Source organism: Lipotes vexillifer, unplaced genomic scaffold (assembly GCF_000442215.2).
Source record: "Lipotes vexillifer unplaced genomic scaffold, Lipotes_vexillifer_v1.1 scaffold926, whole genome shotgun sequence".
NCBI lineage: Eukaryota > Metazoa > Chordata > Mammalia > Artiodactyla > Lipotidae > Lipotes > Lipotes vexillifer.
In genome coordinates this window covers 1,746,568-1,772,758 of record NW_006798085.1, presented here as the reverse complement: position 1 = coordinate 1,772,758, position 26,191 = coordinate 1,746,568, and the positions used below count along the sequence as shown (strand labels likewise).

The 26,191-nt window shown below is 50.1% G+C and overlaps 1 protein-coding gene across 1 annotated transcript; it reads left to right on the top strand.

Annotated features, from left to right (window-relative positions):
• The first annotated feature begins 221 nt into the window (after positions 1-221).
• NALF2 (NALCN channel auxiliary factor 2) lies at positions 222-25,934 on the top strand. The gene is given in 4 exon segments (XM_007470141.1): positions 222-1,079; positions 24,928-24,978; positions 25,024-25,144; positions 25,549-25,934. Coding segments are annotated over 4 exon segments (1,416 nt in total).
• Positions 25,935-26,191: the final 257 nt, after the last annotated feature.

Sequence of the window (26,191 nt, the reverse complement as noted above, 5' to 3'; positions counted from 1 at the left end):
GCGCGGGAGGGGCGCGGGGACGGCGCGAGAGCGCCCCGCCACTCCGGCCTGAGCGGGGCCCCGGGCCGGCCGGCCTGCCTCGCCATGCAGCCCCCGAGGTAGAGCCTGGACGGCGCCGAGGAGCGCGGAGCGGCGCGCAGCCGGCTTGCCCGCCCGCCAGCCCGAGACGGCCGTCCGGCCTCGCGCCCGCCTTTTCCCTCCAGCCCGGAGCCCCCTGAAATATGTTCAGGGGCGCTTGGATGTGGCCCGGGAAAGACGCCGCCGCGCTGACTATCTGCTGCTGCTGCTGCTGGGCTCCCAGGCCAAGCGACAAACCTTGCGCCGACTCCGAGCGGGCGCAGCGATGGCGACTGTCCCTGGCGTCCCTGCTCTTCTTCACCGTGCTGCTCGCTGACCATCTGTGGCTGTGCGCGGGGGCCCGGCCCCGGGCCAGGGAGCTGAGCAGCGCCATGCGGCCGCCCTGGGGGGCCGGCCGGGAGCTGCAGCCGGTGCCTCCTCGCGCGGTGCTGCCGCCGCCGCCGCAGCCGCCCGACCAGCCCAGTGCGCCCCCAGGCACCTGCGGCCCGCGACACAGCAACCTGACCAAAGCCGCCCCCGCCGCCGGTCCCGGGCCGGACTGCGGCGGCGTCCCAGAACCTACGGGGCTGGACGCAGCTTGCACCAAATTGCAATCTTTGCAGAGACTTTTCGAACCGACCACCCCAGCGCCCCCTCTACGGCCCCCCGACTACCCTTCCCGTGCCCCGGCCGAGTTCCCCACCGCCAAAAAAAACTTGCTCAAAGGCCACTTTCGGAACTTCCCTCTTTCCTTTTGCGACACCTACACGGTCTGGGATTTGCTGCTGGGCATGGACAGCCCCGACAGCCTGGACTGCAGCCTGGACACCCTGCTGGGGGACCTGCTGGCCCTGGTGGCTAGCCCGGGCTCCGGGGCCTGGGAGGTGTGTAGCAACTGTATCGAGGCGTACCAGCGGCTCGACCGACATGCTCAGGAAAAATATGACGAGTTCGACCTCGTGCTGCATAAATACTTACAGGCAGAAGAGTATTCAATCCGGTCCTGCACGAAAGGCTGTAAGGTAGGGACTGGCGTCCGCGGCCGCAACGGCTGCCGCTTCAGCGGCGGGAGCCGTGGCGGTGGGACCGGGAGAAAAAAGGTTTCCCCCTCTACCTACCTCACCTCCCCCCAACACCCCTACCGTTCTCATGGGGCACGGGTAGTGCTACCTTGGGACCCTCCCGGGAAGCAGGGCCTCAGGGACTCAAGTCAGGTAACCACCTGGCCAACTTCTATTGATTCTGGCTTTGGGCACCATCTGACTGGGGCTTTCTCGCGCCCCGCCCCCCCGCATGAGGAGGGAGGGATCCGGGGGCCCCCCGGTTGGCAAAGGGATGGAAAGAGGGCTCTGGCTCCCCCAGCCCCCGTCCTCACCTAGCGGTGCCCCTTTCCTTTCCTTGGCTGGAATGGAAAGTCCTGGGACTGGCTGGTGCAGGGGGAAGGCCAAAGGTGGGGGAAGAATATTTGGCAACTTAACCCTGACCCTTTGGCCCCTGCCAGTGGGTGAGAGGAGGGGCACCTGGTTGTGGGGCACAGCACACTGTTGACCTTATATGACCTGAGGTGGCTGGTCAGAGTCTAAGCAGGTGGAGCCCCAGGGTGCCTGTTTTCTCCCAAGGAGGGTACCTGCCAACTCCTCTCCCCTGACAAGAGAAGGAGCTGGGAGCAGGGCACAGCAGCTTGTGGGAGGACCACTGGAGGCTGGTGCACTACAGAAGTTCCAGTGCTTTCCCAGTGCCCTGGGGTGGCAGTGGAGGGAAAGCTGGCTTACTGGTCGTTGGGGACGGGCATCCAGAGGAGAGGCGGGGCCCCTGCAGAATGGGCCTGCCTAGGGCAGAGCTGAGTGTTGAGAAACTTCTTGACCCTGAGCAGGGTCGTTCTGGACAGTGGGTGTATGGGGGCTGTAAACATTTGGGACATGGTGCTACTGCTCTGTTTGTGTGGCCTGCAGGTAGCCTGCCTCTGAGAGGAAAGAGAACAGCAAGGTCAAAGGGTCAAGTGAAGAGGAGACCAGGTGGGGTGCTGGTCTCACCCATCCTCAAGCTGGGGGCTGAGAGCTGGAGAGGGAGACAGTTGCCTCATAGCCTAGCTTGTCTCCCTCCGAGGCTTTGGGGAGGGACAGAAAGTGCCCCTTTCCATCTGACGTGACCCCTGCAGACTTCTGCCCGGTTCCACGCTCTTGGTGGGCTCCTTAGGGATTTGGGCAGGGGGTTGGGGAGGAAAGGGGTACCTCCTTGCTCCTGACTTCACTTTCTCATTCTCCTTTTTCCTGTTCTCGTAACCTAGCAGTCTCCCTCCCGCCTCCCTCAGCCTCAGCTGACTCACTGCCTCACTCACACTACCAAATGAGATATTCCACCTCTTAAAGGTGTACAGACAGATAGACACACACACACTGCCAAACAGCACCACCACCACCCCGGGCAAAGTCACACAGAGGTAGAGAGAGGTCGTCAACACCCACAAACGGTGCCACAGAAGCAGACAAGGTGTCATACATATGCACATCTCCCCAGGATGTCAGAGACACACAGGCAGAAGTACTGTCACATAAAACAGGACACATTTTGTCATATAGAGATAGAGACACACACCCTTGATGTCAGTGCGAGCAGAGGGACACGGGCCACTAGCAGACGGAATAAAGGATGTCTGTCTTTTGTGGCCTTCCCTCCAACCCCGTGGCCCCGACTTTTTCTTTCCCACAATCTCCAGGATGAAAAAGAGACCATGCTACAACTTTCCCGTGGGGTTTTCTCCGGGTCATAGTTGGCTTCAGGCTCTGTCTGATCCGGCACTAAATAATAATCCCTCATGTTGATTATTTTTACCAAGCAGTTTGTTGGAGGAGAAAGACAACTGATATCTTGGCTTCAGGAGGCCTGATCATCTCTACCACTTGTTCGTAGTGTGACCTTGGGCACGTCAGTTCACTTCTCTAAGCTTTTGTTTCCTCATTCGTAAAACAAGGATAATAATCCTGGCTCTGCCCACATCCTGAGTCTTTTGTGAGATTGAAGTGGAAAAAGGTAGCTGATAGTATTTTGTAAGAATAATAGAACACCTGGCAGTGATGTCCTGCTTAGGGTTTGTAGCCTCTTTCATGTGTATTATGAGATCACAACTGCCTGGGGAGGCTGGTAATACCAGCATCAGGAGCCCCATTTTACAGATGGGGAAACTGAGGTGCAGCGGGCTCAAGCAGTTTGCCCGAAGGCCAGTCAGCTAAGGAGCAGGAGTGCCAGGACTCCAACCCACATGGCGTCAATGCTAAGCTCACGCTTTGGCCATGGCCTCTCATCAGGTTTGCAATGGCCAGGGCCCTCCCTGCTCTCCTTTGTCTCCTTGCCGCTTTCACACTCTCACTCTCTCTCTCCCTCTCAAGTGAACTCCGCCTGCTCTCTTGCTGCCTGCTGTGCTGGGAGAAGGGCAGTGTCAGCTCCACAGCTTTCTTCCTGTCTTTCCCACCCTCTCCAACATGCTCTCCCTTCACTGAGGCCTACACCCACAGGCCTCTAGATTCCAGCTGTATTACAGGCCCTACAGGAAAAGACAGCCCTGCTCTCCTCCTTCCTGCAGCCCCTCTGTCTTCACCCCAGTGCCCCACCTCTATCCCAGGCCTTTTTTGCAGATCCCCAAGCCTGCCCCCCAGTTTCAAGCCCTGCTGTCCAGCCCCTCCCCCAAATGGGATCCCTTGGAGATAATGCCACATCCTCCAAGCTTCTCCAGGGTGGAGAGCACACCGCCCCAGGCTAGGGTGAGGTGGCTTCCTCTGCTGCTGGAAACCAAACCTGGAGCCTTTGCTCCAAGGCCAGGTGACCCCCATCCCCGGGGGGCCTGTCTGCAATATTTCAGTTAGATCTTTCCCGGGCAGCCCCAGAAACCCTGTTCTCTCCCTTTGCAATATCTGCCCCTGTTTCGGGCCACACAGGGCCCCACACATCATACCTGTCCTCACTGCTGCCTGTGACACCTCCCAATTTAGTACCAGCTGTGACATTTCCTTAATGTGTAACTGACTTCCTCTCACACAGCAGGGCGATGATAACTTAGGGAGGTCAATGCCCGTTCCCACGCTGGCCTCTCCCAACCCCTGGGGCCCCGCTCCACCCCTCCCTTACCTCCCTGTGCACGCATCCCCTCAGCCCTTGCCTCCTGCTCTGCTTAGCCCTTCTGGCCGTGCCTGTGGTTACTGGACCACCCCCTCACTCCCCCAGCCCTCTCCATCTCCCAGCCCTGCCAGACCCCGCCTGGTTCTGATTGCCTCTTCCTCCACCTCTGCCCCTTCCCTACTCTAAATTGAGGATAGTCTGATGGGGGGTGGGGGGGGCAGTGGTGGAGATGGGAACAAAACCCTGGCCTCTTCTCTCATAGCTCTGATCCAAGAAGGGATAGAAGGCCAGTTCTCAGTTCTCTCTAGCCATAGGGCCACAACCATAAAGGTTAGTGCCAAGGAAGGATGCGATAGTTCTGTTATCTTCGGGACTGGCCCACACCCATCTGGCACATCGTGTGTTTGGTTCTGGGTCTCACACTGAGCAGTTTAAGAGGAGGCTAAAACTCGAGTTCTCCTGGACAGAGTTGAAGGAGCTGTTTCAGCTGAAGAAGAGGAGACTCAGGAAGGTGTGGTCTCCAACTTCAGACCTCAGAAGAGTTGTCAGCTGCAAAAGAAGAGGCATTTCCTGCTTAACCCCAGAGGGACTTCATGGTTAGAAAGTCCTGGGTTCAAGCCTAGCTTTTTTATGTATTACCTGTGTGACCTTGAGCTAGGGACTTCAGCTCTCTCAGCCTCACTTTTCTCATCTGTAAAATGGAGGTAATTCATCAGAACAGCCCTGTGAGCTCATTATTAATGAGAAGTCTGCACAGTACCTAGGCCTGGCATATCAGAGTTGTTCAGTTAACAGTTTTTTCCTTCCAAAGAGGGAACAGAGTGCCTTGAGGGGAGGTGAGTTCCTGCTCCCAGGGGAAAGGTCTAGCCTGATTCAGACAGAGCCCTGAGGGAAATGCTGTGGAGATGACTCTGACTCCGGAGTCTAGGGCAGGTTGGACCAGCTGACCTCTGAGGCCTGTGTCAGCTCAGAGTTCAGGCCAGTGAGCAGAGCCTGCTCCCTCAACAGCAGCATTGGATGGGCAAGGCCAGGGAAGGAGGCCTAACACCCACACCCAGGGGAGGGGGCTGCCAGAGCCAGCACCTCGCCTTCTGCCCTTACCCGTTGGGGACCTCTTCCTCCACTCCGGCTGGCAGCTGTTTCTGCCTCGCTGCCTTCCTCTCTCCTCCCACCTGCCACAGTTTTCCTGCCAAGCAGGATTCCCAGGCTAACGCTGGTGCCGAGAGCAGGAAGCTCAGGGCACTGGGCAAAGGGCAGGAGCCCCAAGTTGGCAAGTGGTCCCTCCAAGCTTTCAGGCATGGAGCAGTGCCCCACTGTCAGCCTCCCTGACCCAGGGTTCGTGAGGGCAGAGAGAGTACCCTTGTCCACATTTGGGGGTGGAGGAAGGGGGAGGCAGTCAAGAAGCAGCCTCCCAGGACCATGGCAAAGGCTCCCCTGAGGAGGGGCGTCCAGATCCACCGAAGCTCACTGGCCATGAATGTGAGCACCGGGCTTCCGGGAAGGACCGGGGACGGAAAAGGCAATGTTTGTAGCTCAGACAGGGTATAGGGGCTTAAACGTGAGAGTGGGAAACTGGCCCTATGCTGCCCACACCTCTCCGGATCCCCTCACCCCTACCCTGACCCACCCCACTACCAATCCCCATAGTCCTCCCAATTTTGGCCCACAGCCAACACCCCCACATACCAATGACCCCACAACCTTCCCAACTTTCTGCTAGACCCTTCCCAAACCGCACCCACACCTCACTCCTCCAACACCCACTTCTCCCCACAGTTACCCCACCTGCTCCCACCCCTCCCCTTCCCCCCACGCCCCTCCCTGCTCCCTTCTAACGGCCAGCCCTCTCCCATCTCCCATCCAGCTCCACTCCCCTCATCTCTCACCTCTACCTCACACTCCACCAACCTTTACCCCGCGTCCTGACCATCTTCTGGCCTTATCCCTAACCCCCGTCCCGGCACTGCACCTCTTGCCCTTGTCTCCTGCATGCCCCCTCACCCCTCGCATCCCTCACACCCCTCTCACACTTCGCCTCTCTGATCCCCATCCCTCCTCCTGCCCCCCTTTCATCTTCTGGTCCCCTCTTCTCCTGTCCCCTTTCTCCCTGTCTGCTCTTTTTCTCCTTCCTGCCTTCTCTCCTCCCCACTCATTGTAGACGTGTGTGTGTGTGTGCATGCACACATGCTTAGACACATAGACACACACACAAGACACAATCTTCTTCATGGCGACTTCCCATCCTTCCCACAGGCTGGTGCCTGACTACTATAGTCACCATAGCAACGGGAACCTCCATGAAGGATAAACTGGTATCTCCTGAAGGTGGGGGCGGAGGGGAGTTCAGTGGAGGAAGGGAGCCCAGCAGCCTCCCACCCACTCTCATGGTCTGACTGGAAGAGTCTGCTGAACACAGTGGAGGTAAGGGTGAGGAAAGGGAAGACAGTGGGTGGGGCTGAGGTTAAAGGAGAGTCAGGGATCTCCGAACACATTACAAGCATGAGAGGGTGCCTCTAAGCCATGTGGGTGCATGTTGGTCTCCTCCCCAGGCATCGGTGTCTCAGGGAAAGGGCACACCCACCCTTCGGTGTGTGGGTGCATATGTAGGACGACACCTTAGGCTCAAGGGTGGGAGTTTGCCCTAGAAAAACTTCTCCCTCAGGGCAGTTCTTTTATGGGCAGTTCTTTTATGTTCCCACCCTGTGAAGCTGTTTATCTGCCCTGTGCCCTTGCAGACTGGGCATCAGACCTGCCCCCACCCCTACTCCCCCATCCCCAGCTCACGTCTCAGCCACATATGGATTCCAGCTGCAGGTGTTTGCTGGAAAGCCAGGGGCAGCTTCTGAGGGGGTTTAGACAAATGTGGGCCTCCAGGAGCACCATTCTCCAATGCTGAGCCGGGAGCCCTCTGGGGAATAGGTATGTTGTGTTCCTGTGGTTACAGGCGCACAGACCAGGGTGTGTGCAGGGATGCTGGACCAGACTTTTCTCCCTGGGCATATGAGGGTGTTCAGAAAAGCCTGAATTTTTGATACCTCGAGCCAGGCAGCCATGCTTAGAGAGGAGAGCAAGGGCACCAGGTGAGTTGCAGCTGGCCCTGGTGAAGGAAGGGGTTACCACGGAGTGACAGGAGCTGCCAGGACCAAAGCTCCTGTCTGAATGGCTTCTGGAAAAAGGAGCTGGAACCTGAGCCACAAGTCTCTGGGCCAGAAGGTGAAGGCAGGCCGGTGCCAAAGAACAAAGGGAAAGGGGAAAAGAAAACTGCCAGCTTTCAAGTGCCTGGGAGATGCCAGGGACTTTATGTGTGTCCATGAACTCATTTAATCCTGATAGTCATCCTAGCAGGCAGGTACTCTCATTATTCCCTTTTTACAGATGTGACAACTGAGGTTCAGTGAAGGAAAGTGACCGACCCATCCAGGACACATAGCTAAAAGGTGGGAGGACTGCCACACAAACCCAGGTCTGTCTCTTCTTTCCCCAGTGCACACATGTATAAAGAAAATCTTAATAAACTCCCCCAGCTGTCAGAGGCAATGCCCAGCTGGCTCTTGAGAGGCTGGAGTGAGACGCTGATGAACTGCAAGGGAAATCCAGCATCACCTACTGGCAACTTGTAGGGACCCCCTGGAGTAGCTCAGATCCAAAGTGGGGACTCACCAACATCCTCCTTGTTCAATACCCCAGTCTCTTGTCCTTGAGCCCCAGTGATAATCACCAGTATCCTCTTGAGATTGTGACAGAGGATGGGCGTGAGGAAAGGACGTGTTTGCTCCCTCCTTCTTCTACAGGCTCTACCAAGGAGATGGGAGGAGCTGGGCTCCTCTTGCCTGGAAGGAGGGTATCTGTTAGATTCTCAGCCCCAATCTGCTGGAAGGATCAACCGGGGTAGGAGAGGAGTAGGTCTCCTAGACAGACCTAGTGCAGGCCTGAGCCCTGCCCAGCAGCTGCTGGGAGAGCTGGGAGGGGAAACTGTGAGACCTTATCATCCCAGAGCCTGTGGAGGCCTGGCTTGGCCTTTGGACACCCAGTTCCCATGCCAGGCTTTTGGTGAGCCCTGGCCTGGGATGACGAGGCTTCTCTTGGAGGTAGAAGGAAGTGCCAACTCACCAAGCTCTGCCCGGAGAAGGATGAGCAGTGGTGGTGGGTGTTACCATTGTTTCCTGTCTTTGTATTTGGTTTCCAGCAGATAGCGTGGCTACCTGGCTGATCTGTGAAAGGTGAGCATATCTGCTTAGTGTTGAACTCAACTAAAACTTCCAACCAGGTTAATCCTTCAGAGCTATTATAGACTCAGAATCTTTTAAAAATACCTTTTTTTCCAATTGCCAAAAAAATGGTCTCTGAGAAATTGTGGAAAATAGAAATATAACACGAAAAAGGTCCCAGAGATGCTCTTAATGTTATAGTGTATTTCCTCCTAATATGTCTTTTTGTAGCATAGTTTTTTATTGTGGTAAAATATACATAACATCAAATTTACCGTTCTAACCATTTTTAGGTGTACAATTCAGTGGCATTAAGTATATTTGCAATGTTGTACAACCATCTCCACTATTCATTCCTAAAATGTTTTTATTCTCCTAAACAGAAACTCTTTACCCATTAAACAATAACTCTCCATTCCTCCCTCCCCCCAGCCCCTGGTAACCTCTATTCTATTGACCATCTCTATGAATTTGACTATTCTGAGTAATTCGTATAAGTGGAATCATACACTTTTTGTCCTTTCGTGTCTGGCTTATTTCATTAAACATAATGTTTTCAAGGTTCATCCATGTTGTGGCATGTATCAGTACTTCATTCTTTTTATGGTTGAATAATATTCCATTGTCTGGATGTACCACATTTTTTAAATTCATTCATTGCTGTGGACACTTGGGTTGGTTCCACCTTCGGACAATTATGAATAAAGCTGCTATGAACGTTCATAGACAGGTTTTTGTGTGGACCTATATTTTCATTTCCTTCCATATTTTGGCCATTGTGAATAATGTTGTTATGAACATTGGTATACAAGTATCTGTTTGAATCCCTGCTTTCAATTCTTTTGGTTAGGTACCCGGATATGGACTTGCTGGATCACGTGGTAATTCTATATTTAACTTTCTGAGGAACCTCCATAGTGTTCTCTACAGCACTGCACCATTTTATGTTCTTATGAGCAATGCACAGGGTTCCAATTTCTCCACATTCTCATCAACATTTATACTTTTCCTTTTTTTTTTTTTTGATGATAGCCACCCTAATAGATGTGACTATATATTTTTACATAGTTGAAATCATCCAGGTTTTTTACCCTGCTCTTTTTAACTTATTGCTAAAGTTATACTGAATATCTTTCCATGTAATTAGATATTCACAAACCTCTTTTTTTTGGCTGTGCCGCATGGCTTGCAGAATTAGTTCCCCTAGCAGGGATTGAACCTGGGCCCTTGGTAGTGAAAGCATGGAGTTCTAACCACTGGACCGCCAGGGAATTCCCACAAACATCATTCTTGATGAGCATGCAATATCCCATCCCATGAATTTAGTGCAATTTAGTTACCTAGTACCCTATTGTTGGATATTTACTTTCAACTCTTACTATTGTAAATAAAGCTGTGATGGATATCTTTGTCCATAAATCTTTGTCAGGTCTATGATTCCTTTTTTTTAATAAATAGTATCTCAATCATTTTTTTCTTATTTCTCTACTTTGCTGAGTTTCTTAAATCACAAAATAATGCACCTTCATTGTACCAAATCTAACAATACAGAGGTTTATAAAGAAACCTCTGTATTCCACTTAGTAATCTTCCTGTTCCTTCCCCCAACAGTCCCACTGCCCTGAGGTCACTGATGTTAACGATTTGGTGTGTATCCTTCCATCCCTCTCTGAGCTTACCTCAACATTTGCACACAAAATGACTTTTTCTTTCCCTTGTTTTGCATACAAATGGAAGCATATACATTAATTCTTCAGGACGAACATTTGGAACTAGTCTTACAGAATCAAAGAGTATTAACCGTTCTAAGGCTTTTGACATACAAATTTCTTTCTTACCAAATTGCTTTCCAGAAGGCTGCTTCTAGTTTATACCCTCGCCAAAAATGTGAGACTAATTTACCACCCTTGTCTAATATTGATTATCATATATTTTAAACTTTACTAATTTGTAGCTGAAAAGTGTTATAGCATTGGCTTGTAATTTGCATTCCTTAGGTCAAATTTTGTTTTTCTTGTTTATGGGTCATTTGTATTGCCTGTTTTATGAATTGTCTGTCCATGTCTTGTGTTTTTATTATTGACTTGTATGTATTAATGATTTTTTTCTGATTACATTTGTGGCAGTTGTGTTTTTTTCCATTTATTATTTGCATCTTAGAGCTTGAAAGGAGGGCATGGGAAGGAAAGGAATTATCCCAGGCACTTTTTATGTACTTTATCTCACTTAATTCTTACATCTGTCTTGTGACGTGTATATATATTTATCCCCATTTTACTTAGGAGAAAACAGGCTCAGAGAGGTTAAGTAACTGGCTCAAGGTCATCCAGCTAATAAGAGTTGGAGCTGGGATTTGAATCCAGGTCAAATCCAGGGTACCCAATCTGTACCAGTGTAATTTTACTATAGGTAAAGCTTTGTGCTAGTTGCTTTACAGACATCATTTACAGAAAGGTTATCGATATGTGCTTTTATTATCTCCATTTTGCAGATAAGGAAAGTATAGATCAGGGAATTTAAGTAACTTGTTTGAGTTTTCATAACTGGTGAGAGCAAACCTGGGATTTGACCACAGGAATGTTTGAGGTTAAAGATGTTTGAGCCTGTCTTCTCCCCATGCATGCTGCCTCCCTAGGGACCATCTTCTTGGATCCAAATTGAGACTCAGAGAGGGAGAGTACTTTGCTTACAGTCACATATCAAATTAGTGACTGAGTCCCTACCTCCTTACAGATGACTTGTCCAAGTTCATACAGCCAGTTAGTGGCAGAGCCAGAATCTGAACCCAGCTCTGGCTAACTCTACACCTGACTGGAGCAAAGGCTTTTCGATGAAGAACATTTATGGAGCAAGCTGGGGAGAAGGAGCAATTAGGTAGAGTGTTGTGGCTGCCCTGAAACCTTTCTGAAGGAATGGACTCTAGCATTGGAGTCTTCCAGGGCAAGGCAGTTCCAGGAGCCCCTACGTGACAAGACCTAGAACAGGATAACTCATGTCCAAAGGCAAGAAGACCTTTGTACAAGGAGAGAGCTGCCTTCCCATCACAGGTTGCCAAAGATCAGAGCAGGAACAGTTGCCTCTTTTCAACACTCCCAGGGTGTGTGTGTGTTTGTGCTCCCATGCATGCACACATGCATGCATTTAGAGGAAAGAGGAAAGGGAGTGCTTTGATGGGGGAATGGAAATGGTCATTTGTAGCCCCTAGTACCCAAGTATTCTTCCCCCGACACTCCCTTACAAAGAAAACTTTACTCATTGGGAATGAGCTGAATACACTGATTTTAGAAAATCACTCTCCCATCCAGTCCTAGAAATCTCTCCCCAACTTGACTTGAAATTCCATCAAAGAGATTTGTTTAAGTAACAAGCTAATTACTTCAATGGTGATAGTGAAATGGAGGGACCATCCTAGGGGCTATATGGTGTATAAGCTTGGGAACTGAAGCCCAGGTAAACTTGACTTCACATTCCAGCTTGAAATCTGTCTTCTCCATAAAACAGTTGTTGAGACCTTTCATCTCTCTTGGAACCTCATTTTCTTTGAATTCAGAACTAAGAAATAGGGTCATTATTAGGCTTCAGTGACATATGACATGCTAATCTCTTAAGAGCACAGTGCCTGTGAGATGTAAAGCGCTCGGGAAATGGTAGCCACCATATGTTATTATTGGCTGTGTGGCCTTGGACGAGCTTTTTTTTTTTTTTTTTTTTTTTTTTTTTTAACTCTGGTCCTTCCTGTCCTCATCTGTAAATGTTTCTCCATCTCAGGGGGTGGTTGTGAGGATTCAATGAGTTAATAAAGGTCAGCTGCTTAGAATGGAGCCTGGCTATGTTAAGCACTTAAAAAATGGTAGCTATAATTATTGTCACCTTAATTAGATGTGTTTAATCTAAATGACTGCTTAATACTCAATTGAGATTGACAACACTTTCCCTTAGGAGAAGGGAAAGGTAATTTGGGAGCAGCAGGTGAAGTGTCTAGTGTGGAGGTGGAAGGTTAGGAGCCAGAAGGCAACTGGAGAGATTCTAGTGAATGAGAGCACAGAGATATACTCAGGTAGGGAAGGGAAGAGCTAGAGATGGAAGGACTCCAAAGCCTTGATTTACCTCACCCCCAGAGACCAAGCACAACTAACAGGTCCTTTTATTAGGTCTCTCCCCAGCCTCTCATCTGTTTAGCAAGGTACTGTGTTTGGGGACAGAAGTAAGGTAGGGGCAAGGAGCTGGTTTCACAATGATCCCTACAGGGAGCTGGAGATTTCTACCTGGGCCTGGGCCCAGACTAGTAGTGTGTGCCCCCTGGGAGAGGGCAGCGGGATTTTATGCCAAACACATTTGTGTGCAACTCAAATGAAGCCATGGTTGTCATGTCACACTGGCACCATTTCTATGGTGGGTGGCCTGCACAGCTGTTGGGCACAGAGGCCCTCAGAGTTCCCCTCCTCTCATATGAGTTCTCTTTGGCTATGGGGCCACTCATTAATTCTGCTGGCCTGTTAAGCTGACCTGACCTAAGCCCATGCTCCAGACAGTGGTGATATAAGCTACATATATATAGTCACTCTTCAAAGTTAAACACTTGAAGCTCTGTTAGCTCTTTCTTCTGATATTTATTGTCACATTTTTAATGGTGTGCTGATACTGCTATTTCTTGACTTTTCTGTTTGAAATATCTTTGTGCACACAAAGATACACACATATACATATATATACATGTATACACATATGTATATTCCATATATAGATATATATTCTTGTAGCATCTGTCTTTTAAATGATATATAATGTAATATCTTTTAAATGATAAATATAGAGCTCATTGCTTATAATTAAAACAGAAGCCCTCTGCTCCAACCCTAAGCTTCACTCTTCAGAGTCAAATACTTCTAAACCTCTTAGCTGTTTCTTCTCATATTTACCTCCACATCTCTAAATGATATACCAATACTTTCATTTCTTTTTTTTCTGATTTAAATATGTACTGCCTTTTTATTTTTTTAGAGTGGGATTTAGCTCTCTTACTACCAGCAGCACCGTATGTGCGCTCCCCTCATATATCCAATATTGTCATAACACAATTTCTGGTGTTAACAGTATTCCATATTTACATTATAAGGATTATAAATATTGTTCACAGCTGAGTCATGTAGAATACTGTGATTACATTTTCTTCCTTGGCCAACTTGTTTTCCTGGAGTTAATAATTGCCTCTCTTTTTTCTATTTGATTAGTTTTCTATGATTTTTTTTCTTTTTTTTCTTTTTTTTTTTTTTAATGCAATGCATCCCCAATTTCTCCATCAAAGCTGTAAAATTCATGCAACACATTACATAACCCATTACTTTCACCCTTTTCTTGGTCCACCTTACCTTTTTTTTTTTTTTTTTTTTTTTTTTTTTTTTTTTTTGCTAATGCATCCCCAATTTCTCCATCAAAGCTGTAAAATTCATGCAACACATTACATAACCCATTACTTTCACCCTTTTCTTGGAGATCTCCACCTTACTCCAGTCTGGGCTAGTTGCTGGAGGCTTGGTTTACAAGTGCTTGGATTTCAAGTACTTAGCAGGCATCTCTTCTGTATACCTAATTCCATGTGAAGTCCTGAGGGAAATACACAGATAAGACACAGTCCCTGTCCTCAGGGAGCCTACCGTCTCAAGGATGTTTAATTCATTCAGATATCTTGCCAGAAGGCTTGAGCTGCTTCCAGGGACTTTGATCTAGGCTGTGTCTATGATCCCAGGCAGAAATTCCCCTCTCCATCTCCACTGAATTACCAAAAGAATGCAGTACAGTCTCCCAGAGAGCAAATGTGGTCTTAGGCTGCATTAACAGAAACAGAGCTTCTAGGATAGGAGGGCTGATACTTCTACTTGACTCTGTTGATAAACTCTGTCTGGGAATTGCATTCAGTTGCAAGGGACATAGAAAAATAGGAACTTGTCTGAATAGGAGCAACCAGGATAGAACAGAGAACTGGAAACCACATCCCCAAAAATAGTTGAAAAACTAGTTTGGCTTCCTGGAAGAGTAGTCTACACATAGCTCTCTCAATTTTTCTTCCCTCACATTCCCTTTTAAATTGGCTTCAATTTGGTTTCTGCCCCCACTGCTCCACTGAAACTGATCTCACCATGATGAGACTGCCAGCATGTTCTCATCTGCTGACCACTCTTATTCTTTGAAACTCTCCTCGCCTAATTTATAGAATGCCACTCTCTTCTGTTTCTTCTCCGAGCTCTTAAACCACTCCCCCATCTTCATCAGATTCCCTTCTTCTACCTGCCCCTTAAATGTTAGTGTTTTCCAGGGATCCATTGTTGGTCCTTTTCTCTGTGCGTTAATTTTCCCTAGGCAATATCCTCTACTTCCTTGGCTTCCACTATTACTTTATTAGTCAGAGTGAGCCAGGTTACACTGTAGTAGCAAACAATTCCCAAATATCAGAGGCTTAACATGACAAACAGTTATTTCTTGCTCATAATACATGTCCAAAATAGGTCAGCAGGGAGCATCTGTTCATGATAGTCACCAAGAGACCCAGGCTAGCAAAAGGTCCATTTCAACACTGCTTCCACAGTCAGCAGCAGAGGCAAATCGTACTCCAGCTCTTAAAGGGATCCATGTCACTTCAACTCACATTTCATTGGCCAAAGTAAGTCTTATAGCCATGCATAATTTCAAAGGGTGTGGGAAAGTATAGTCCTACTATGTTCCTGATTAACTCCTTAACCCTTGATGACTCCCAAACCTTTATTTCTAGCCCAGACCCTCCTTCTGAGCTCAGACCATTGCTCAGACCACTACCTCCTTGACATTTCTACCTAGCCTAGTATATACTGACCTATATTTCAAAGTCAGCATGACCAAAAAGTGAATTCATCATCTTCACCCCCAAATCTACTCCTCCTCCTGGTTTCCCTTCTTTAATGAATGAAACTACTATTCATCCTGCCACCCAAGCCAGAAACCTGGTATCCCCATCATCTCTCATTCAGATTGTTGCAATAGGCTCCTAACTGGTCTCCCTGCCTCCAGTCTTGATGCCTATGCTCCATCATCCACACTTTCAGAACATAAGTCTGAAAAGTTAGTCAGTGATAAGACTAACTTATCACTGACTTAAAAGTGATAAGCAATCTTTTGAAAAGCAGTTATTTAAAATCCACTAAAGGCTGTCCATTGCCTATAGGATGAAGCCTGGCTCCTCCTCAGCATGCAGAACATATCATAATATGGGCATGGCCTTCCTCCGTAGCCTCATCTCCCATCATGGCCCCCTTTGTACCCTCTAACTATGCTAAACTACCGACAGTGCCTGAAGCCGGCACTGTTTCACACCTCCAGGCCTTAATACCTACTTATTCCTTTGCTTTAAGTGCACTTATTCCTGCCCTATTCCACCCAGTGAACTTCTACCCATTTTTTCCAAGCCCCAACTCTAGCCTCTCCCACGTAGAGGTATTTTCCTGTGCTTCAGCCCTCAAAACACCATTGATCCTTCCTCCCTTTATGCTATCATTGCACCAAGTACATACTGCTTATCACAGTGTCTTCTAATGATTGATGCACAAGGTTGTCTCTCCTGCTCCTTAAAGACAGCAATCTTGTCTTCCCTATCTCTATCATATGTAGTTCCCCAGCACAGTGCCAGGCACTTGAACATGTTCAGAAATTGATCATTGCAGGAAAAAATGAATGGGAAGACCTGACCTGATTCAGGGAAGTTTACAAATACCTACTGCAGGGCTGGCATGGGGACAGGAAGTTTATGGTCCCAGAAGAGCTAGGAGGAGCCATGAGCAATGCCACAGAGAGGCATTATCTCAGCTCAGAAGGAGAAAGAACTTCTTTAACCGCGAGACTTGTCTGAAGATATGGGCTGCCCTAGGAGAGAGCGTGCGCCCTGTGACAAGAGGTGTGCAGTCAGTAGCTGGATAGCTTGTGGCAGTGACGTGGGAGTGGAAATTCCAACAGCAGATAGGGAGGTGGAGTCGTGATTCTCACAGCCCTTCCTATTCTCGAGTGGTCATGAACCTGCCTCCTCTGATCACCTGATTGATATGGGTCATCTAGGCTCCTTCAGAGAACTGCTCCTGCACCAGGGACACCACTTCTCCACTAATCAGGCTGCCCCTGGCCTTGGAGCAGGTGGCCTAAGAGGCTTGGAGGTGACTGGACCCACTGGAACTGCAGTGGCTCTGGGTTCTTATCCACCTCTCAAGCCATCTCCCCCGCCTTTCCTCCAGGCCAGGCCAGGCCACTCTGACTCATGACTGCTCATTCTCAGCAGCAGGAAAGCTGTTGCTTATTTTTACAGCCACTTAAAGTAAAGCCATGTCATCCACCTGCATTTGCCCTGTAATGCCTCTCATCTCAGTCTGACTCTGCCAATCCCAAGGAACTACTCCCAGAGTTATGCCCAAGATCTCCCTCCCCTGGGTTGGAGAGATTGACCTTGACCTTACCCTGTTCTGACCCAACTTTCTGAAAGCCCAGAACCAGGAATAGGAGCGTGTGGCTCTTTTCAGACCTGCCCAAGGAGGTCCTTCACACAATGCTATGTGTATTGATGGATGCAGCACAAAGAGACATGGGATTAGTCACCAGAGTACCTCCCTTCTAATCCTGGCTTTATAGTTGATTTCTTGCATGTTTCTGACTTGGCTGAACCAAATCCCTTTTCTGAGCCTCAGTTTCCACCTAGGTGAATTCCAGGGGCAGGGTGGTTATTTATGTGCTGTGGACAGTGGGTTTCATTCCCAAGCCCAGCCCAGATTGCCACTCTGCCTCCACGGTCTCTGCAGCTGCAGCTCCTGGCCAAGTGTCCCAGGAGTGCGTTAGGAAAACAAACGGCGATGAAGAGGTCTGTAGGGAGGATTTGGATGGGGAAATAGGCCCTAGGGAGGGAAGCAAGTTGGAATCCAAGGAGGAAACTGCCGACTTCCTGGTTGGCAGGAACTGAGGCTCTCCTCTCTGGAGGGTTTTCCCGCCCCCTAACCGAGGAGTCCAGGATGGCCTCCTCTTTCTAAACCCTCTGGCCCTGAGTCTTGGCTGTGGGCTGTGTTTGTAGGTACGCACTTGTATGCATTCCCGTAGCACCCTGGGGGCCAGGAGAAGTCACATGCTTCTTCCCAGAGGAGCGTAGGGATGAGAATGCCCTGGCCAGCGCTGCAAGCCAGGGTGCAGGAAGGTAAGCCTCTCCAGGTCCTCCCACTCCTCCCTAAACTAGCAGCTGCAGAGCCCAGGATGGGTGGGGATCCCCCTCGTCTTACCTGCTCCCATTTCAAGAGTGGTTTAAGGGACTTCCCTAGTGGTCCAGTGGGTAAGACTCCCTGCTCCCAGTGCAGGAGTCCTGGGTTCGATCCCTGGTTGGGGAACTAGATCCCGCAGGCATGCTGCAACTAAGAAGCCCACATACTGCAACTAAAGATCCCGCGTGCCGCAACTAAGACCTGATGCAGCCAAAATCAATCAGTAATTTTTTTTCTTTTTTTTTTTTTTTTTTTTGCGGTACGCGGGCCTCTCACTGCCGCGGCCTCTCCCATTGCAGAGCACAGGCTCCGGACGTGCAGCCTCAGCGGCCATGGCTCACGGGCCCAGCCGCTTCACGGCACGTGGGATCTTCCCGGACCGGGGCACGAACCCGTGTCCCCTGCATCGGCAGGCGGACTCTCAACCACTGCGCCACCAGGGAAGCCCCATAATGTCTTTTTAAAAAAATATTTACTGGGGCTTCCCTGGTGGCGCAGTGGTTGAGAGTCCGCCTGCCGATGCAGGGGATACGGGTTCGTGCCCCGGTCTGGGGGGATCCCACGTGCCGTGGAGCGGCTGGGCCCGTGAGCCATGGCCGTTGAGCCTGCTCGTCCGGAGCCTGTGCTCCGCAGCGGGAGAGGCCGCGGCAGTGAGAGGCCCACGTACCACAAAAAAAAAAAAAAAAAAAAAAGACATTATGAAAAAACAAAAACAAAAAAAGAGTGGTTTAACAGCCCAGCCGGGAGGATGGGTGGGATAGCCTTCTCAGCTTCCTTTTTGGGTTAATTGGTGTTCCCTCTAGTTACTCCCTGCTTCCTTCCCCTCCCAGTTCCCATAGCAACTTGGCTGTAGCAGCCGGAACTTGATTGAGCCCAGCGGTGGCCTGCTGGAGGTGGGGAAGGGGATTCTGTTAGGGAAAGGAGGGCACTGTCAGGTCAAGGCTTTTCACCCCACCCATCATCTGCTGCTACCTTGAGGGTCCAGGGTGGTTAAGCTCAGAGGACAGGGCATGATGAAGAAGGCTTTCCTGCCAGGGCTGGAGTCTGAAGAGCCTGAAAGCCAAGAGCAGGCCTGGTTCTCCTCAGCTCTCCTCCCCTCCCCACGCTTCTGTGTCCTGCCCCCTGAGTTTGGAATGCAGTCACTGGTAGGATGGTCCAGTAGGAAGAACCCTGGAGTTAGAGTCGAGAAACTGGGTTTCAAGTTCCTCCCTCTGCCACTACTTTATGTGACTGTAGAGAAGTCCTTCCCCCCACTTTTCTGGGCCTCAGTTTCCTCAGCTATAAAATGAAGCAGGGCTAAGTTCTCTGCATATTAAAATTAACTGAGGTGTTTTGAAAAACTCTAGATGTGTGGGCCCCACACACAAGGATTCCGACTGACTTGGTCTGGAGTGCAATGTGGGCCAAGCAGAAGCATTTTTTTTTTTCTTTTTTGCGGTATGTGGGCCTCTCACTGTTGCGGCCTCTCCCATTGTGGAGCACAGGCTCCGGACGAGCAGGCTCAGCGGCCATAGCTCACGGGCCCAGCCGCTCCACGGCATGTGGGATCTTCCCAGACCGGGACACGAACCCGTATCCCCTGCATCGGCAGGCGGACTCTCAACCACTGCACCACCAGGGAAGCCCAAGCAGAAGCATTTTTAAAAGACTCTGAAAACCATAATTCAAAAAGAGTCATGTACCAAAATGTTCATTGCAGCTCTATTTACAAAAGCCAGGACATGGAAGCAACCTAAGTGTCCATCATCGGATGAATGGATAAAGAAGATGTGGCACATATATACAATGGAATATTACTCAGCCATAAAAAGAAACGAAATTGAGTTATTTGTAGTGAGGTGGATGGACCTAGAGTCTGTCATACAGAGTGAAGTAAGTCAGAAAGAGAAAAACAAATACCGTATGCTAACACATATATATGGAATCTAAAAAACAAACAAAAAAATGGTCATGAAGAACCTAGGGGCGAGACGAGAATAAAGACACAGACCTACTAGAGAATGGACTTGAGAATATGGGGAGGGGGAAGGGTAAGCTGTGACAAAGTGAAAGAGTGGCATGGACATATGTACACTACCAAACGTAAGGTAGATAGCTAGTGGGAAGCAGCCGCATAGCACAGGGAGATCAGCTTTGTGACCGCCTGGAGGGGTGGGATAGGGAGGGTGGGAGGGAGACGCAAGAGGGAAGGGTTATGGGAACATATGTATATGTATAACTGATTCACTTTGTTATAAAGCAGAAACTAACACACCATTGTAAAGCAATTATACTCCAATAAAGATGTAAAAAAAATAAAATATAAAAAATAAATTAAAAAAGAGGGAAGAGATGTGGAACATATGTATATGTATAACTGATTCACTTTGTTATAAAGCAGAAACTAACTCACCATTGTAAAGCAATTATACTTCAATAAAGATGTTAAAAAAAAACTAGTTAAAAATAAAATAGCAAGATACCTGGGGGGAAAAAAAATAAAAGACTCTCTGAGTGATTCTGATATGCAGCCAGAATTGAGGACCTAGAGCAAAAGACCTCCGAGGGTCTCCCAACTGACTGTTGTCTGGTTCTGAGACATTTCTTCCTTTGCCCTGCATGCCCCGCCTCCAGCAAGCCCCACAGCTCTCCGAACGCAGCTCTCCTGGCTCTTCCCCATCCTTGTGGATGAGTGCCCACGTCCCCTGCAACTGCCCTAGCAACCCGGTCCCCTCTGGCTCAGTCCTAACACTGATGAGATGGGGCAAGTGGCTTAGGCCTGCCTAGGGAAGATGGCTACGGAGACTAAGGCAGGCTTGCTGTCCAGGTGGTAGCCCTGAGAGCCAGACTTTTCATCTGAGAAGGGCCCCAGCCCCTTTTTAAATCACGTGGGCCAGCAATGACCTCAGCTGGCCATATGTGGGGCTAAGGAATTGGATGACCTCTCTCAGCCCCGTGTCGCTCTACTTTCTCCATTCCTCTCACTAGTTCCTTGCCTTTTCCTGTCTTGCCACCCACAGGCCTGGTGTCCTCCTCAGGCAACCTGCTCGCCATGGTGACTCTGGGGCCTGGGGCTTGAGGGAGGGTCGTCTAGCTAAGGAGAAAGGCCTCCCTCCCACTGTCAGGCCACCCCTCTCCCAGCCCCGCCTCCCTCAACTCCCCCTCTCTCTCCCAGAGCAGAGGCGGGGAGTGCCTGGCCACCAGCGCCTGCTATTAGGCTAACTGCAGTTGCCTGGGAGCAGAGCTGGCCCTCCACTGCAGCCTCACCTGGGAGCAGGAATATTGAACCGAAAGAGCCCAGGGAGAATCCCACAGGGGCCTCTGAACCCCAGCAGTGGAGGACTGGGCTGTTCCACACAATTCAGGGTGAGGGTGGAGGTGGACTCTGGGTCCAGGCTGCAGAGGTTGGGGCAGAGGCTGTGGACAGAGCTGCCTCTTGGCGCCCTGGGACCCACAAGTTGGAGGGGGGGGAGTCTCCAAGGTACTGGGGCCCTTAGCGTTAGGGATATCCTTTTGTTTCCTGTCTTAACTTTTCTTTCTGTCTCCCCCATCTCCTTCTGCTGGCTTATCCCTCTTTCTTATCTTGGCCTTCCTCTGTTCCCATCTTCTTTACCCCCCTTTATTCCCCTGCTGCCTCTTGAACCCTCCTCTTTCTTCCTCCGTCTTCCTTACCCCTCCTCTTCACAGCCCATCTTCCATGTCTCCTGTCCCCCGCCCTGTTATGCCCTACCCTTTCTTACCCTTCATCTTCTCTCACCCTCACTGTACCTCTTTACCTCCCTTACACCCTCCATCTCTTATTCCCCTGCTTCCTCCCCAGTGCTGTTTTTTCCTACGCCCGCTATAACCACCAGTTCTCACCTTCCAACTCCCTACTCTTTCTTACCCTCTCTTTCTTCCTCCCCTCCTCCCTTGTGCCCCCGGACTCCACTGCCACTCTATCCAACCCCTGAGTCCTTCTCCTACCCCTCTAGCTCCCTCTTCCCCTGCCTCTTACCTTTACTTGTTCCTTTCCACCTCCTTCCACTCCCTTCTCACTCCATTGCACATACCTTTTATCCCAATAATTTCACTCTTAAGAGTTTATATAAATAAAATGTAACACAAGTGTTCAAGAGAGGTGTGTACAGACCTGCTCACCAAAGCATTGTTTGTGATAGTGGAAACCTGGAAATAACTTAAATGTCCATCCACGGGAGGTTGGTATCCTTTGCACTTCATTCATATGAAACTGTTCTCCATTCTTTTAGCACACCATGCATGTGCTCACATCTGTACCTTTGCTTAAGCTGTTGCCTCAGTCCAGAATGCCCTTTTGTCTCATCTCTGCCCATGCCATCTAAAATCCTACTTTGAGTCCCAACTCAACTCTTTTTTTTGAAATATTTATTTATTTATTTTTGGCTGTCTCAGGTCTTAGTTGTGGCACGCGGGATCTTTCGTTGTGGTGTGCGGGCTCTTCGTTGCAACACGCAGGCTTCTCTCTAGTTGTGGCGCGTGGGCTCCAGAGCACGTGGGCTCGGTAGTTGTGGCCCTCAGGCTTAGTTGCCCCAGAGCATGTGGGATCGTAGTTCCCCGACCAGGAATCGAACCCACGCCCCCTGCATTGGAAGGTGGATTCCTAACCGCTGGACCACCAGGGAACTCCCCCAGCTCAACTCATACCCTCAGTGAAATCTTTCCCGGCTTTTCTATTTGCTTCACTCCAGTGGCCAGTGGTTTAACTTCTCTTATAGTACAGAAAATGTGCCATAGTTTCAAGTGAGATCTGTCTATCCATGAAACTGAAATTTCTTTGAGAGTAGGGACATGTCCTCATTTACTCATCTGGCTCATTCCATCAACAAGACTTGTTTTCATACATATATTGTGCTGAGTCCTCAATATGGTCAATAAGACCGACCCGCGTCTGCTTTTATGCGTCTTACATTTTAGTGAGGTTGACAGGGAAAAACAAAACAAGGATGCAGACAAACTCATACTTGTGGTGAAGAAACATTTAAGAAAAAGAATAATGAGGGGGCATTCTCTAACTAGAGTGGTCAGGGAGACCCTCTCTGAGGAGGTGACTTTTGAACTGAGGCTTCCAAGTTGAGAAGGACCTAGCCAGGCCAAAAGTGGTGGGGGGCAGGGGGGAAGAGCATATCAGGCCAAGAGAACAGTGTGTGCCAAGGCCCCAAGGTGGGAAGAAGTAGGGCATGTTCAAGGAAAAGGAAGAAAACCTCAGCGTGTGGAGCATTATGAGCCGTATGGGAGAGGTAGAAAATGAGGTTGGAGAGACAGACAGCGGCCAAGTTATGCGGGGGTTTGAAGTCTGTGGTCGAAAGTTTGGGTTTTATTCTAAATGCATTGAAGGGTTTGAAGCAAGGGAGTAACATGTTCGAATGTCATTTTGAGATCGCTCTTACTCCTGTGTAAACAGTGCATTGGAAAGAGCAAGAGTGGAGGTGGGGAGGCCACATAGGAGACTGTTGTCCAGGTGACAAATGACAGTGCCTGCACAGAGTCGTGGAAGTAGAGGGAGAATTGGCATGCCTTGCTGATGGGCTGCGTGTGGGGATGCTGGCAAAGAGAGGAGTGATGGCTGACACCTAAGTTTCTGGATTGAATACCCAGGTCGATGGTCATGGCACTTAACCGAAGTGGTCAAGACTCAGGGGTGTGGGCAGATTTGGAGTAAAAACAAGAACTGAATTTTAAGGTTTAGAGCATGTTAAATTTGAGAAGCCAGTGAGATATCAAATCTGTGTTCCTCAGGGGGGTAACTTGCACCACAACCCACTACCACCCACCACTACCACCCATCACCACGCCCCTGCCCCCACTTTGGAAAAGGCCAGTGTGGGATTACATTGCCCAAGTCCATGTTCACCGTGGAGTTATCTGTATTTGAGTGTAAGTGTTTAAAGTCTGTGTAAGAAGCTCTGACCACGTTGCTCAGAGTGTGGTTGAAAGGCCTCTGGCCGCAGAATGACCTGGACCCTTGTTCCAAAGGCAGATTCCTGAGCCCACCTCAGTCCTCTTGAAGCTGAATTGGAGGGGGCCATCTGCCTTTTTAACAAGTGTCCCAGGGGATTCTGAGGCACACTGAAGTCGGAGAACCATCGCTACAAGGAGCAACTATGGGAAGGTGCCCCTGAAAATATGAAGAATGGATGTGGGCAGGGCTCTGGGCATCCTGTTGAAATGCAGGTGTGACTTGTCAAGTCTGAGGCAGGGCCTGGGATTATGCACTTTTCACAAGCTCCAAGTGATGGTGATGCTGCTGGTCCAGGTCCACACTTTCAGTAGCAAGGGGTTAGATCACTGGTTCTCAATGGGAGATGATTTTGCACCCCACCCAGGGGATATTTGGCAATGGCCAGAGACATTTCTTGGTTGTCACAATGAGGAGGGGGAGGATGCGACTGGTAACTACTGGGTAGAGGCAAGAAATGCTTCTCAATATTCTATAATGCACAGGACAGCCCCCACTACAAAGAATCATCCAGTCCAAAATGTCAGTAGTGTCGCCGTTGAGGAACTCTGGTCTTGATGATAGCCAGAGTATAGAGCAGGGAACCTTTCTTAGCCAGGACCTGGTGGAAATGGGCTAGATGAGGGGCAGGAAGTATACCCATGAAGTGAAACGGCCAAGCAAAGTTTCCAAATGAAATGTGGTGTCTGCTCCACTCCAGGGCAGACGCCAACAGGACAGAGCATGGGTTAAGTAGAGCTTGAAGGCACGTGTGGTGCTTGGTAAGGCAGATTCCTGTTTTTATTAAAAATAACCCCTCACATTTGTACTGCACTATAGAATTTACAAAACATTTTCATATGTGTCATATTATTTGATCTACCCAACACCCTAATGAGGTAAAGCAAAGATTATCCTCTCCATCTCTTTTCTTGAGTTTAGAAACTTAACACCATCAGCCAAAGAAATGTTTGCTGAATTGAATGGAAGTGAAATTTACCTCAATATAGGTGACCTCAGACGAGTCAGGACATCTCTTGGGACCAGCTATAAAAGGGTACGGTCGGATGGACCTCTTCCAGCTCTGATATGGGAGTCATTTTGTGATTTTTACCAATGAACAAATTCAAAGTCTTGGATGACTGCAGATCGGGGACTTGGGAGTTCTGGCTGTGAAATGGGAGATTTTAGGGTAGGAGGTAGTGGTCTTGACCCAAACCCTTCTTCCCCACCCCCTGGATCCTGGGGGTGGGTTGGTGAGCACACCGTACCCTCCCCCTATAGAGTACAGGTACACCCCTCCTCATCCCTCTCCTCTGAAGCGGAAAGGGGCTGATGCTTTTTCCTCTCCCTACAGGCTGTCTACAAGGCCTGGCTGTGCTCAGAATACTTCAGCGTGACCCAGCAGGCATGCCAGCGCTGGGGCTCAGAATACTTCAGCGTGACCCAGCAGTAATGCCAGCGCTGGGTGCCCTGCAAGCAATACTGCCTGGAGGTGCAGACCCGGTGCCCCTTTATCCTCCCTGACAATGAGGAAATGGTGTACGGAGGGCTCCCTGGCTTTATCTGTACAGGTAAAGGCAGGGCCCTGGGAGGAGGGAGGAAGCCAGGGGCCCAGAGCAGGCACCAGGTCGGGGCTGTGGGAGCAGGGAGGGCAACAGGGAAGTTGGGTCAGGAGAGGGTTAGTGGCTGCGGGAGTAGGTAGTGAGGCCCCAGGTTGGGATGGGGCAAAGTGGAATAGGGGGAGAGAGCAGAGTGGCCATCTGTATCCAAAACATACCTGGCCGGGGAGTTATCCCAGAAAAACTGTCTGGGCTCCCTGGAAGATGTGTCCAGAAAGGGACGGTGCTAAGGGGCAGGGGGAAGAGTCTTGGGCAGGGCTACCAGAGCAGCCCCAGCTTTGACAATCACCTCTCTCAGAAAGACATAGCCAGCAGCCCCCTTAGCACCCCACCCCGCCTTGCTTATCCATTGGCAGGGTTGCTGGATACTTCGCCAAAGCGGCCGGAAACCAAGTGCTGTGACGTGCAGTGGGTCTCCTGTGAGTCGGAGAAGAAGACGTTCAAGGAGTCTGAGGCCCCTAAAACCCACCACCAGCAATTCCACCACTCTTACTTCCACCACTACCACCAACACTACCCCCACTACCACCCCCGCCACGACCCCCCAGGCCACCTCAGCCACAATCCCTCCCTGCTGCCGGTCTCTGGGGGCTCCCGCCTCAGTCCCAGCAGGATCCGGCTCTGCGTCCTTGTTCTCATGCTCCTCCATACCATGGTGTCCTTCTCCAGCGGCCAGGGTGGTGGGGCACCGGGCCTGGAGGCACTGCCTGCCCTAGACGAGGGCCTGACTCGGGAAGAGTGACAGCAAGGAGGGAGATCAGACCTCCACCACACACCGACATCAGCTCCAGCGCCCCCCCCAGGGGGAGGGGGAGGGGGCCCCTCCCATGGGAGGTGTAGGACCAGGTGGGGGGTGGGGGAAATGGGGCAATGACACATCGCCCCCTACCAACCCCCACTCCAAAAGCAGCTCCAACAGAACCGCCAGAGGGCCCCAGGGAGCTGCAAAACTCATCCAGGAGAAAAAGGCAGGAGCAGCAGGTGCCCCCCTCCCAGGCC